We start from the raw sequence: 12,802 nt of genomic DNA on the forward strand, positions 1-12,802 counted from the left end.
CCATGGTTGATCCTTTATCTCAGTAACACTTTTCCTCATTAACCCCATATCTCTTGATTCTCTCAATATCCAAAAATCTATTGGTGTCTGTTTTGAACATACTCAGCGAATGAACATACTCAGTGACTGAGCATCCACAGCCCCTTGGAGTAGAAAACTGTAAAGATTCACTCCCCTATGGTTGAAGAAATTTCTTCTCATCTCTGTCCTGAATGGCCAACCTTTTATTTTGAGACTGTGACCATTGGCTCTGGACCTCAGGCTGGGACAACAACATATTTGCATCTATCCTGTTGAAAAACCTTGTCAGGTCCTATAAGAATTCTGTATATTTCAATGAGATCATGAGTATTGGCCCAGTCTGCTTAATTTCTCCTCACAGGACAATTCCTCCCCACCCCATCCCAGGAATCCAACTGCTGAATTTCATGTACATCTTTCCTTAGTAGGAACACCAGACTCTACACAATGCTCCAGGTGTTGTCTCAGCAGGGCACTATGGAATTGGAACAAGACGTCTCTACCCTTGTAGTCAAATCCTCTTGCAATAAAGGTTCAATATACCACCTTCTTTCCTAAATGCTTGCTGTACCTGCATGTTAACCTTCTGTGATTTTTGTAAAAGGCCACCCAGGGCTCTCAGAACACCAACAACTTCCAATCCCTCAGCGTTTCAAAAATACTCAGCCTTTCTATTTTCCTATGACAGCTCTAGTTAAAGTAATGACTTTCATTGTTTTACATGTACTGTTGGTAGGTCTTACCTTAATGTTCAGAGTATTTTCCCCTCCTAATAGACTTCCTCATCACATGTGCCATCTTCTCACTTTGGGAATGGACCAACAAAGATGGAGGTTCTTTTTAGTTCACAGAAAGCATAAGGGTTAAAACATTCCTTGACACCTCATTGTACTTTTCAAAGTCAAGAAAATCAGTGGGACAAACTTATTGAAATGAAAATGATGAAAAATTGTTTCATGAAATATTTATTTGCATAATCAATCAACATCCGAGTTCAATAACATGCCAATTTAAGAAACCCATGTAAGAAATAAATGACACTGTCTACCAATAATAAAAACATGCTCAATGCATTACAAGCACTTAATAATAAGGGGACAGCCCAGGTGAAACTACATCCAATCCGCTGTGGCAAGACATGGTGAAGATGGCTTCATCTTTACTGCCCTTCTTCCCACTGCTAGCTATCTCACCTTTTCATCCCTGTCACTATGGAGAGGGTGAGTGGAGACCCAGGGGTTTCCCAAAGAAAGTGTATATTCATCAGATACTGAAAGAGCAATAAAGAGTAAAAGAAAGGATGGATTAAGAATTTTAATTATATTTTGCATATTTTTTCATGACTTGGAAGGCCATTTAGCCCATTGAGTCTATGTCAGCTCGCAGAATAATCCCATCAATCCCACTCTCCCACCCAATTCTCTTAACCTATTCTCTCTCACACAACTCCATTCCCTCTCCCCCCACTCGATTCTCCCACCACACTACCTGTACTTGGGGCAATTTACAGTGGCCAATTTACCTAACAAGTAGCATGACTTGGCATGTGGGAGGAAACCAGAACACCTGGAGGAAACCCACGCAGTCACAGTTAGAACATGCAAACTCCACACACAGAGCCCTGGAGGTCAGGATTGAACCTGGCTTGCTGGAGCTATGAGGAAGCAATTCTACTAGCTGCATCACTGTGCTGGGTTAAGAGAGAGAGAGTGAATGAGAGAGATAAAAGAGACAGAAAGGAAAAAAAAACATTTTAATATCTCAAACAAATGATGCCTGAAGGATTGAGACTCCACGCTTGTGATAATTCATTTTAAGAGTCAGTTTGCAGTAATTAACTCTTATTATGTAGTTAAAAGCGTAATACACTTATAATGACAGGATTTACTGTGATGAATTTAGTTTATATTAATCAAGTAGAGCAAATATGGTAACTTCGGGTGCTCAATGTATTCCAGTGATGAGCTAGATAGTGAGATGGTGTGTTCACAGAGATAATTCTAGCGTAGCATATCTCTGAATGACAGTAGCTATTTATAATACCAAGAATATGTCCAGGCCAGCAGTACACTCATCCATGCACTGCACAGCCATTCCTCCCATTTTGGTATGCATTTCTGGGCCTCATTCCCATTGGGCCAGTCTGTCTGAAGCTGATGATGGAGAAATAAGTGGAGGAATGGGTTTTCGGGACTGGCCTGAGAGCCAGCATGGGCTCAATGGGCAGGATGGCCTCTTTCAATGACATAAGAAATTTGAGAAATATAATGTTTCCTTAAATGTGAGAAGTATTGTGATGGGTCTCTGAGGACCAGAGTAGTTCTGGCTTTCTGGTGGCAGACTGAAGCCAGACTGAGTGACAACAAGAGGCACACAATGATGGCTACCAAAACCTGATGTTTTGGTTAAAGCACCGACAAAGTTTCAGCTCCACTCTGGCTGGCTGGTGCTTCCTGGAAATCTGCAGCACAGTGCTGGGCTGCTTCTTCATTTTCTCTGCCCAATGATACAGCACGGTCAAATCCTCTCTGACATGGATGAGCTGCGGGTGCTGACAGCTCACCTCTATTATTTAAGTGTGCCTAGGTCCTCAGTTCCATGGGTTTGAACATGCAGATCTTCAATACTACTTTTTCTCAGTTTTTTTCACGGCTCATTGCCTCAACCTAAAAGCAGTTTCACTTACTCAGCGAGACTTACATTGATTAAGTGCTAACCAGAACAGAAAATGTTTGGAATACACAGCAGGTCAGGCAGCAGCTGTGAAGAGAGAAACAGAGTCAATGATTCAGGTCAGAACTTCACTGAACTGAAATGCTGACTCTGTTTCTTTCTCCACAGATGCTTGATCGCTTGCTGAGCTTTTCTGCCAATATTTTGGATTCCCAGCACCTGCAGTTTGGTGGTCCAATTACTAATTAGGTGCTTGCTTGCCTTAATTTAGGAAACATAACTTTATGTAAGTTTCCAGTGAAATTATAATATTCTGCACAAGCATATTCTTCATAGTGTTTTTGAAATATCTATTTAACCACAGCTACCTAGCCTTTCAACTCATGTTCTCAAGCAGTTAAGAAGCCAAATGGTAAGTTGGCCATCATTGAAAGAGGTTTTGAGTACAGGAGCAATGATATTTTGCTTCAGTTATGCAGGATCTTGGTGAGACCTCACATGAAATATTGTACACAGTTTTCATCTCCTTACCTAAGAAAGGATATGCTTGGCATAGAGGTTCAACAGACTGATTCCTGAGATGGCAAGACTGCTGTATGAGGAGAAATTGGGTTAACTGGGGCCTGTGTTCACCAGAGTTTAGAAGAATGAGAGGGGATATCATTGAAATGTACAAATTCTGATAGGACTGAACAGGCTATTTGTTTCCCCAGTGTGGAGGGTCTAGAATGAGGAGTCAGAGTCTAAGGATTAAGAGCAAGATATTTAAGACTGAGATGAGGAGAGGTTTCTTCACTTAGAGGGTAGTGGACCTCTGGAATTCTCCACAAAAGAAGGCGGCGAAGGCCAAATTGTTGAACATGTTAAAAAAGGACATGGATAGATTTCTAGACACAAGAGGCATCGAGGGATATTAGGAAAGAACAGAAATACAGTACTGAGGAACAGCCATGCTCGTACTGAATGGTGCAGCAGCTCAAAGGACCAAATGGCCCTGCTTCTGTTCTCTGTGCTTCCACTGAAAAACAAAATTAGTTTCATGATTTATATTGCTATTCTGACAATTTGTCTGCAATGATTCCAAAGTGTTAGCAACTGCACAGTTTGTGATGGTGAGATCAGAATTAACCACTGGTACAACTTATAAAGCAATTAATTTTGTTTTTGCAAACAGCTAGATTTCCTTTTGTAGTGATGGCACTAATGTTGGATGGGATTGTTTTAACTTGTGAATTGGAGGCAGAGGCAAAATAATTTTTTAAAATTTAAATTAGATTTATCAGAAATAGCTGCTCAAAAATAATTTAGGAAAACAGTTTCTCCCTGCCCACAAATCCCATGGTCCAGCTATTCCCATGGCCGCTGATGGAAGAGCGAGAGAGGGTGAACAGGTAGCCAACAGGAGAAACAGGAGCGCCAAGCCTGAGGCTCCTTGTGAAGTTCATTGTTATTGGGGTTAAGCTGATACCCAGTCTGGTGTGACTGCATGAAGCTTACAATGTAAAAGCCAGAACAGCTCTGTCCCTGCCCCCCACCATCGCACAGGTACCAGTGGCTCCATGAACAGATGGAGGAGCTACCCAGGAGTTAGCTCACCCCACACCCACAGACACGGGTCACTGGGGGCACTCACACCTCCACAGAGTTGCCACATCGCAGGGTGCACCAGCACTAAGGGGCACAGGCCACACCGCCAGAGCAATGCAATATAAACTAGAGGGCACAGTTATGTAAAGAGTGCAGGAATAGAGAGGGGATATATGTGCATAAATCACTGCAAGTGACATGGCAGACTGAGAAAGTGGTTAAAGAAGCATATGGGAAGCAGATGCGTAAGTTTTGGAGAGCATGCAGAAGAGGTTTTCCAAAATAATTTCAGGGATAACGGGTTTTACTTATGTGGATAGACTGGAGAAGCTGGGGTTGTTGTCTTTGGATCAAAGAGGCTTTTAAAATCATGAAGGGCATAGACAGAGTAGGTAGAGAGAGCTATCCCCTTTGGCAGAGAGGGCAAGAATCAGGGGACAAAGTGTGAAGGTGATTGGCACAAAACTGAAAGGAAAGAATTTGCAGTGTTTTGGGGAGAGTGTGGGGGAGTGAGAGCAGCTGGAAAGCTCTTGTATAGGGCTGGTATGGACTCAATGGGCTGAGTGGCTTCCTTTCATCCTGTAACCATACTGTTTTACACAGGTCACCGCTAAGCATTGGAAACATCTGTGTGGGCTGGATGAAAATATTCCATTGTTTATATTTAGTTCGCAGACTTTTTGTTGACGCCGTGTAGTCAAGAGCAAACCCACTTCAACTGCCGACTGACAGCACTATTTTGATATATAACTACTCAGAATGCACCAACATAAATTAAAAATGGGACACCTCAGTAAATTTTAGAAGCAGCATCAGGAAACTTCTCTCAAACCTTGCTGCAGAGTGACAATGGTAGTGAGGTAAAAAACTTTTATCATGTAATTGGGAAATAAAAGGCCAAAGCTCCTTCACAAGGACACAAGACGGTAAAAAACCCAGAAGATCGATGGCCCACATTAATTTCCTGATCTGGAGAGATCAATTAATTTGGGCCCACAGCCTTATTAGTTTTGGCTCTACAGTTCCATTTCGTGTATTGAAACCTGTTTCTGTTCAAAGACAATTCAAAACCAGGTCACTAATGTAGATGACTGGAGCCCAAATGTGAAGAAACAGTCAACGTCAGCACATAATTGCATAAACACAACTGCAGTTTGTGAATCAGGGGAGGCCGAATATCTTGTTTAGATGTGCAAGCATTTGTGCATGTGTGAGACAGATTGGTTTTCCTGAAAATGCTAAAGTTTGCTTGGTACAATGAATTCTAGCCAAGAGGCAACCAGCTTACCCTCAAAGTTTGGTAGGATGCATTTAACTTTTACTTAGATACAGAATATAGAATAAGTCTGGTTTAAAAAGACACTACCTCATGAAGTCCTTGCTGTGACTGTCAAAGTGTGCTGGCAGTTTTGCACACTTAACCAAATCTTGTCTTTATTTGTGTGGTGAGATATTCTTGTTCTGTTGTCTGGAAAAAGGTGCCCTTTCCACAGGCAAGCAAAACAACGTCAGCAGACCTGAGAGTTGCAGCATTAGGAAAGATCAAGTAAGCTTGATGAGCAATGACCTCATAGAGGTCCATAAAATTACCAAGGGCTTTATTAGAGTGAATATAGATAAGCATGAAGTGAGGGAGGGAAGTTGGGGGAGCTGGGGATGTGGAGCACAAACAAGGCATGTACTAGTTTTGCCCTCTGGACTATTTCTGTACTGTAAATTCTATCCAAATAATGAAAGTGGTGTTGAATATTGGCACGTGACAAGGCTCGATCAAGTCCACACCTTCCACCCGTCTCTGGCCTCTGATGAATTCTAAGCAGATTCCTATGCTTCGATCGGCTTCTTCCCTTGCCATGCTGCTTACTCGAACCAGTGGTCTCCCATGCAGTCACGATTCCACTCCCGTCCACACAGCCAGCACCACTGAAACTGGCAAGAAGCCCTGGGACACTTCATGTGCATGCAGCCTCCTGTCACAAGGAAACACATCATCAGGCATGAGGGCCAAGTAGTCTAGATGCTAATAAAATTTTAAAAAAAACTAGATAATATTAAAGTCAACAGAAAATGGAGGCGGATTTTCCTTTTCTTGGCATCTGAGGACTGTACAGTTTTTGGATGCAAAGCATAAGAATAAAGATGGGAGGGTTTCTGTCTCCTGAGAGCCCCAGAGTGGGGGTAAACAGTGCTAGGCTCCTGTGTAGGGCATTTCCACGAGAGAGACAAGAGGCAGGTAGCAGCTAAAGATGGTCACTCTGAGGAAGCTTCCCTGAGAAATTCCTTCTGTGATGCTTTGAAGTTGCATTTATTTGCTTTTCTCTGATCCCCATTGACCTCCATACTTCTACTCTCACCTCTTCCGCAGGGCATTCAGCTCTCATGTAGGTTCAAAGTTGTGCTGAGGTTTGGAGCAATGTGGTATCTGGGGAACAGAACTGAGCATTGGTGAGCAAATGGACGGTCGGTCACACTTGTTCTGTTTGTTGTGGAAATACCTGAGCCATTTTCCACATTGTGATGCAAATACCAATGTGTAAGCCGTGCAGGAACAGCTTGGCTAGGGGACAAGTTGAGGAAGACTTTCCAGGGTGAACTGGGATGAGACAGTCTAGTCTTGCCTTGGGTTTTTGCAACTGAATGCTTCTTCAGCCACCTCTGAGAGCATTGAGAGCCAATGTCGTTGTGCCTCTCACACTGGCAGGAAGTGGAAGACTTGCTTTGCTCGAAGACATAGTGAACTAACTGGGAATTATTTGGCAACTTTTGTCAACTTTTTTCCTATAAATATTAACAATTACTAAAGTCGGTCTCAGAACTTGTTATGGTTGGATTTCAACTCTCAAACTCTAGTTAGCTTTTTAAATCCCATAACATCTACGTTCATGAAACCAGGTAATCTGCTGTGAACCTCTTGAGGTTAACAATTGTTTATATTATTATGAAGCAGCTACCATTTTGAGATTTTGCAAGTGAATAATCCTGACCTATTCCCATATCTGAAGTGATGTTTACCAGAATGATATTGGGACTAAATTCAAACCCTAACCCATAGACAATTAGCTGGTTAACCCAACTGCGGTGTTGGCACAACTTGAAGTGTAAACAGAGAGAGGTTATTTTAAGTGGCAATTCCAAATCAAGCAGTCACTACTTTAAAACAAGCACAAAGCTATTGGTTGATTTGAGAAGGCACCACTTTATGCAACAGATAGTGGAAATTAAAAACTCTTTCCTCTAGAGACTTGGTAATTGAAAATATTGAAAGGGAGATTACTGGATTCTTGATAAGCAAGGGTATTACGAGATACATGACCAAAATGTAATTAAGATATAGAGCAGCCATGATCTAGCTGAAAGATGGAACAGCCTTGAGGGAATGAATAATTTCACCTTATCCCTGTGTTCTTTGCAGAGAGAGAAGAGACAGCACGAGAGAGTGGATAAATCCACTGAAGGATATTACTAACTTCAAATGCAACATGTTTCTGTTTTGGCAACAACAACCTGAAGTCAGGTGAAGTTGAGATGTGGAATAAGAGGTTAGTGTGGAATATCCATGGCTATTTCCAACCTCCTGTTGTAGCTCTGGCAGAGATCCCAGGGCAGCAGCATGAATGGGTGAAGTCACACTGGCAAATCATAGACATGGCATATACAGTATCCAGTTCTATTTCAACAATGTGCCCCAATCCCAACCCCAGACAGGCTCCCCTTTGTATCACAAGTTAATCAATTTTATTCATGAGTTTATAATGATAAATTTCACATCAGTTTCTCACTGTTAAAGTCCAGCAACAGGGGACTGTAAAAAGATTATACTGCACTTCAAAGCAAGTTGGGTTGTTACTTTGTACCCTGGATGGCAGGTAATTATGATAAAGTTTATTAATGTGTTTTGCAGGTTTTTTATTCCTATGGCATTATCTCTAAAGAACTCTTAATTCTGTAAGTGATATTTAGTGTCAATCATTGTGTAAGGTTGCCTATTGTCAAGTCAGCTCAAAATTACAGCAGGTACAGACCATTCTTCTCCACTGGTACATGGCACTTGGGACAAGGTTTAGTTGTTTCCTTGATGGCTTGTTTAGAAGCCTCTTCCCAGCGAGCTCGCTGGGCAGCTTGTTCATTGACAACATAATCCTACAAACAAGAGAATAAATAAGTCATTATACCACCGCATCAATCCTCAAATTTATTCACACATTAGGAAAGAGAACATGGCACTGATTTCCTTTCTGCTCCTGTCTTGAAGGCGTCGACTGCTTCAAGGTCTACAGTTCCATGGGAACCAGTCACCCTCTGGTACCCTGCTCAAAGGCCCTTTATTCATTGATGAGCTCAAACAGTACATAATTAGCAGGCTATTTCACTGCTGGCCATCTTAATCAGTTGTTAAAATAAATCCTCTTTGGGATTTAGGCTTCACTGGGCTGGTCAGCATTTATTGCCTTTAAGAAGGTGATGGTGAACCTTCTTGACCTGCTGCTGGCAGTGCATTGAAGTTACAGTACTGTTCAACAAGGAGGCCCAGGACCTTGATCCAGTGGTGATGAAAGACCAGTGATATAAGCCAGGACAATGTATGAGTTGGAGGAAACTTGGAGGGTCCATGAACTCTTGCCTTGTTGGTGCTGTCGGTAACAGGTTATGTTCCTGTTTTGTAGAAGCCATTGTGACTCAGTGATGTGGTGAGTAAACCAAGGCCCATTATGTCCACATATGTGCACTTTCAGTGGTAGTACTCTGTGAAGTGCCTTGGGATATTCTTCTATATTAAAGGAACCATTTAAATGCAAGTTGCTGTTGTTGTTGTGATCAGGAATAGGAGTTTGGAGAGTTCTCTCTGCAGCAGAACTGAGATTTATCATGGGGTCACTCAATACTGTGGTAACTAAATTCACCCTGGCACCTGGCATGCTAAAACACCAGTAAAGCTGGTGGAAAGGGGCTTCACCCTCTGCTTCACAAGTGGCTCCCTGTCCCTGCCACTCGTGCCTTATTTATCCTGGATCACCTCCCCAAATATGGTGGCCACAGACTGATGATAGCAATGGGTTACTGTGTATATTTTTGCCTCAGACCAACACTGCTAGCTGGGGTGTCTTTGCCATCCTGACCTGTAGGAGAGGGAGACCGGTTTTAAGATGATCAGAACCAGATTTTATTGGTTTTTGTGGACAGACCCGTCTCCACAACCACACCACCCCACCCTCCCTGCCCCCACTCCCACCCAGCTCCCTGCAGCACACTTGAGGCCAGCCACTTTGATTGCGGGGATGGGCTAAGTCTGCTCCAGAGAAGAACTCACATGCAAAGTCTGAATTAACTTGATGATGGGAATTCATCCTGGGATCAGGATGGGCCCCTGGAATGGGTGAAACTCCATAACTGGTGGGCTTTTGACATGTTTCTGGAGTGGAGCAGCCTGAATCCATTGGGTCCTGTGGTGTAGTTGCTCAATTAATGAACTTATGATCCCAGAGGCTTGTGCTGAGCCAGAAGATCACAAGTTCAAATTCTGCCTTGGCAGTTTCAGAATCTAATTTCAGTAAAACTGTTCTTTAGGGAAGGAATCTTAATGTATTTGGCTTTTGTAACCACTCCAGTCTCAACAATAACTTGCATTTACACAGTGCTTTTAACCATAAAACTTGCCCAAGGCTCTTTAAAGAAACATAAGCAAACGAGATGTGGCACCAAGCCACTGAATGAAATATGAGGACTAATGATCAAAAACTTGGCTCAAAAGGTTGTTCTAAATGTCTGAAATCAGGTACTTGACAGTTGAAGTTGAGGATCCCAGAGGGAGAGGAATTAAAATATGGTCAGAATTGGAGTAGTGCAGAGATCTTGGTGGGTAGAGGTGGGGAAGAGTAAAGCTATAGAGGGACTTGAAAGCAGAGATAAGAATTTGAAAATGTAAGTGTTTCTGAGGCAGGATGTTATGCTGATCAGTGAGGTAGGATACCACCAGCAGAGTTGGGAATGAGCTCATGTTTATGTAAGGTGGGGGATGGCAGCCAGCCAAGAGACCTTTGGACTACTGAAGATTGGAGGGAATCTTGGCGCGGATAACAGTTTGGGAAGCAATGAGGCAAGGCAGGGGATGACTTGGGCAATGATACAAGAACTGAAACAGTCAACTTTGGTATCAGAGCAGATATGTCATTGGAAGTTCATCTTGAGGGTAAATAAGATGGCCAAGTTGCAAAGTGAGTGGATAAACCTCAGCAGGTTCCAGGGAGAAGAATGGAATCGGTGGCAAGAGATCATGTTAATACTGGGACTGAAGACAGCAGCTTTGGTCTTCCCCATAGTTACTGAGAGGTAACTTCTGCTTTTACAGTACTGGATATGTGACAACTTAGAGACACTGGTGGGGTGAAGTTAGGGGTGAAAGTAACATGACTTTTTTTTATTGCTATGATAGAATCGCATTGGCCACCTTCTTGCTGGTATTGACCCATCTGGTTCAGTTTCACCTCTGGGTGCAGTAGAACTGGGTGCTGCCATCATGCATGTGGCAAATTATATCATCAGGTGGAAGTAGATAAAAATTAGTAGGTTGCACACCAGCACCACCATGGTTGCTTCTTAACTGTTCTCTGTTATGATTTATTTGCAACTCGGTCAAAGAATCAAGGGTTGGGTAAGAATTGTGGGCTTAACACCAATGCCTACATCCCTTGAATGAATCGTGCTAATTTGGAGTTCCACTGCTTCTGGGAGTTTGATTCTGTCTATAAGCTGGTGCTTTTTTTTACCTTCAGCAGAATGGGTTCTGGACTCTGAAATCAATGGGATTCAATAAGAGGCACGAGAATGCTCCTGGTAAAGGCAGTGGGCTCACAACATGCAGTCGGCTAATTGATGTGATTGCAGCCCACTCTGCCTGTGTTGTTCATTTTCTGCACACCTCATCAGCAGGAATAGCATCCTGAACGGTGAACACTTTGGTCTTGGACCTGAGACATTAACCCTGTTCCTCTTCCCACAGATGCTGCCTGATCTGGTAAGTTCTTCCAGCATTTTCTGTTCTTATTTCAGAGCATGACCTTAAGCCAGCTTGAACATCTTAAATGGGGCTACAGTAGGAAGCAGATTTCAGGATTTGCACACTGGTACCTCAAGCACTGTTCCTCAGCGAGGTTCAGGAAAAATAGTTAACAGAGCCTTGGCTCATTTTCCTAGCTGTGTTACCTTCTAATCTCATTTCAAAGTAAATAGTTCACGCTACTTGCTTGTATAGAGTCCAATAGACCTGCTTGCAAGTCCATGAAGCACCAAATCCTTGTGGAATTGTAGCAAGCACTTATATACATCAATCAGGAATTCACCCAAATTATTGTAATCAATTTTTATGTCCAACAGAGCATGGTGCCAAAAAAAGTGAACAATTGAATAATGAGAAAATTAGTTTCTGCTTGTGTTGTTTGTGAGGAGAACGTCAGGCTTTTTTGAAATGTGCCACAAGATCTCATGGTAATAAAAAATTAACAGGGAACTACTGTCTAAGATCTGGTTAGATTGTAAAATGACTGCAATTTTCTGTGGTTCCACCCATGTAATTGTTTTATCAGAGGCACCCTGTGTCAATACCTCCAGGAAAACATTATCCAAATGGGAGTTTTTGAATCACTGACTACAGCCATGTGTTTTTGTTTTACAGGGTTGACTATAACAACCCTTGGGAAACATTATAGGCATTATAAATCTGCTAGGTAGCAAGATAGACCAGGGAGTGTTGGCGTGGGTGTGTAGCCTCTGGCTATAGATAAACAATTCTACTGTTATCAATCAGTTCCTGTGTTAGTAATTACTAGAAGTACACACAGTTGAATTAAACCTGATAAGTAAACAATGGCGTTTATCATTTGCTTCTTCTGCTGAAGTTGCTGTTTTGTAATAATTCTGTACCATTAACACGAACAATTGTTGCTGTTGTGAAATTTTTATATCGTTTGTTTTTTTCCCTTTTCTAACTCAAGTTTTACTTGAGAGTTATTTCAGGTTCTAGCTCCACAGCACTTTTATTTTAGTTGAGGGTTCCTTGTAATGCCATGGCTAGAAAGAGGAAATGCTCACAGCACTTCATCTTTTTTAGGTGAAAAGCACTCCAAAACCAGTGAACATCACCCTATAGTTAAATGGATAATGAAGGAAGCAACAAGTCAAAAGGAAAGGGCTGTGGCTATTTCAACAAGTTTGCCAAAGGCATTCGATGTAGCTGCCACCAGCTATGTGAGTGTAGTCCATTAACTCGCTCATGATTTCTTTACTCCCTGCCTGTTCTGATGGCATATCCATGACTGCATCTAGACTTGTTGGCAAGTTATTACAAAATGATAAAGAGGAGTCAGTGTGCATTTTTCCACTGTTAGCAAATGTTACTGCATTCACTCTTTTAGATTGTCTCAGTATCAACAAACCAGATAAAATATTTGACATTTTGGTTTATCGTAAGTAAGATCATTTTAAAAGTCACTGATTGAGTAAAAATGTAACAGTAATTGCGTAGAAA

General features: G+C 42.1%; 1 protein-coding gene across 4 annotated transcripts in view; it reads right to left on the bottom strand.

Annotated features, from left to right (window-relative positions):
- The window catches only part of prkn (parkin RBR E3 ubiquitin protein ligase), an 821,190-nt gene that overhangs the window by 27,089 nt on the left and 781,299 nt on the right, over positions 1-12,802 (bottom strand). For 3 of the 4 annotated variants that reach the window (XM_052012205.1, XM_052012204.1, XM_052012207.1), the window contains 2 exons: positions 8,304-8,421; positions 999-6,251 (listed from right to left, as the gene is read on the bottom strand). The exons of the other annotated variant lie outside the window; for it this stretch is intronic. In XM_052012205.1, coding sequence (XP_051868165.1) covers positions 6,142-6,251; positions 8,304-8,421 — 228 coding nt within the window. In that variant the 3' untranslated portion in view covers positions 999-6,141. Of the gene's footprint in view, positions 1-998; positions 6,252-8,303; positions 8,422-12,802 lie in introns of those variants that run through there. 4 annotated transcript variants of the gene reach the window in all.

The sequence above is a fragment of the Pristis pectinata genome, chromosome 3 (assembly GCF_009764475.1).
Source record: "Pristis pectinata isolate sPriPec2 chromosome 3, sPriPec2.1.pri, whole genome shotgun sequence".
In the NCBI taxonomy this organism is placed as follows: Eukaryota; Metazoa; Chordata; class Chondrichthyes; order Rhinopristiformes; family Pristidae; genus Pristis; species Pristis pectinata.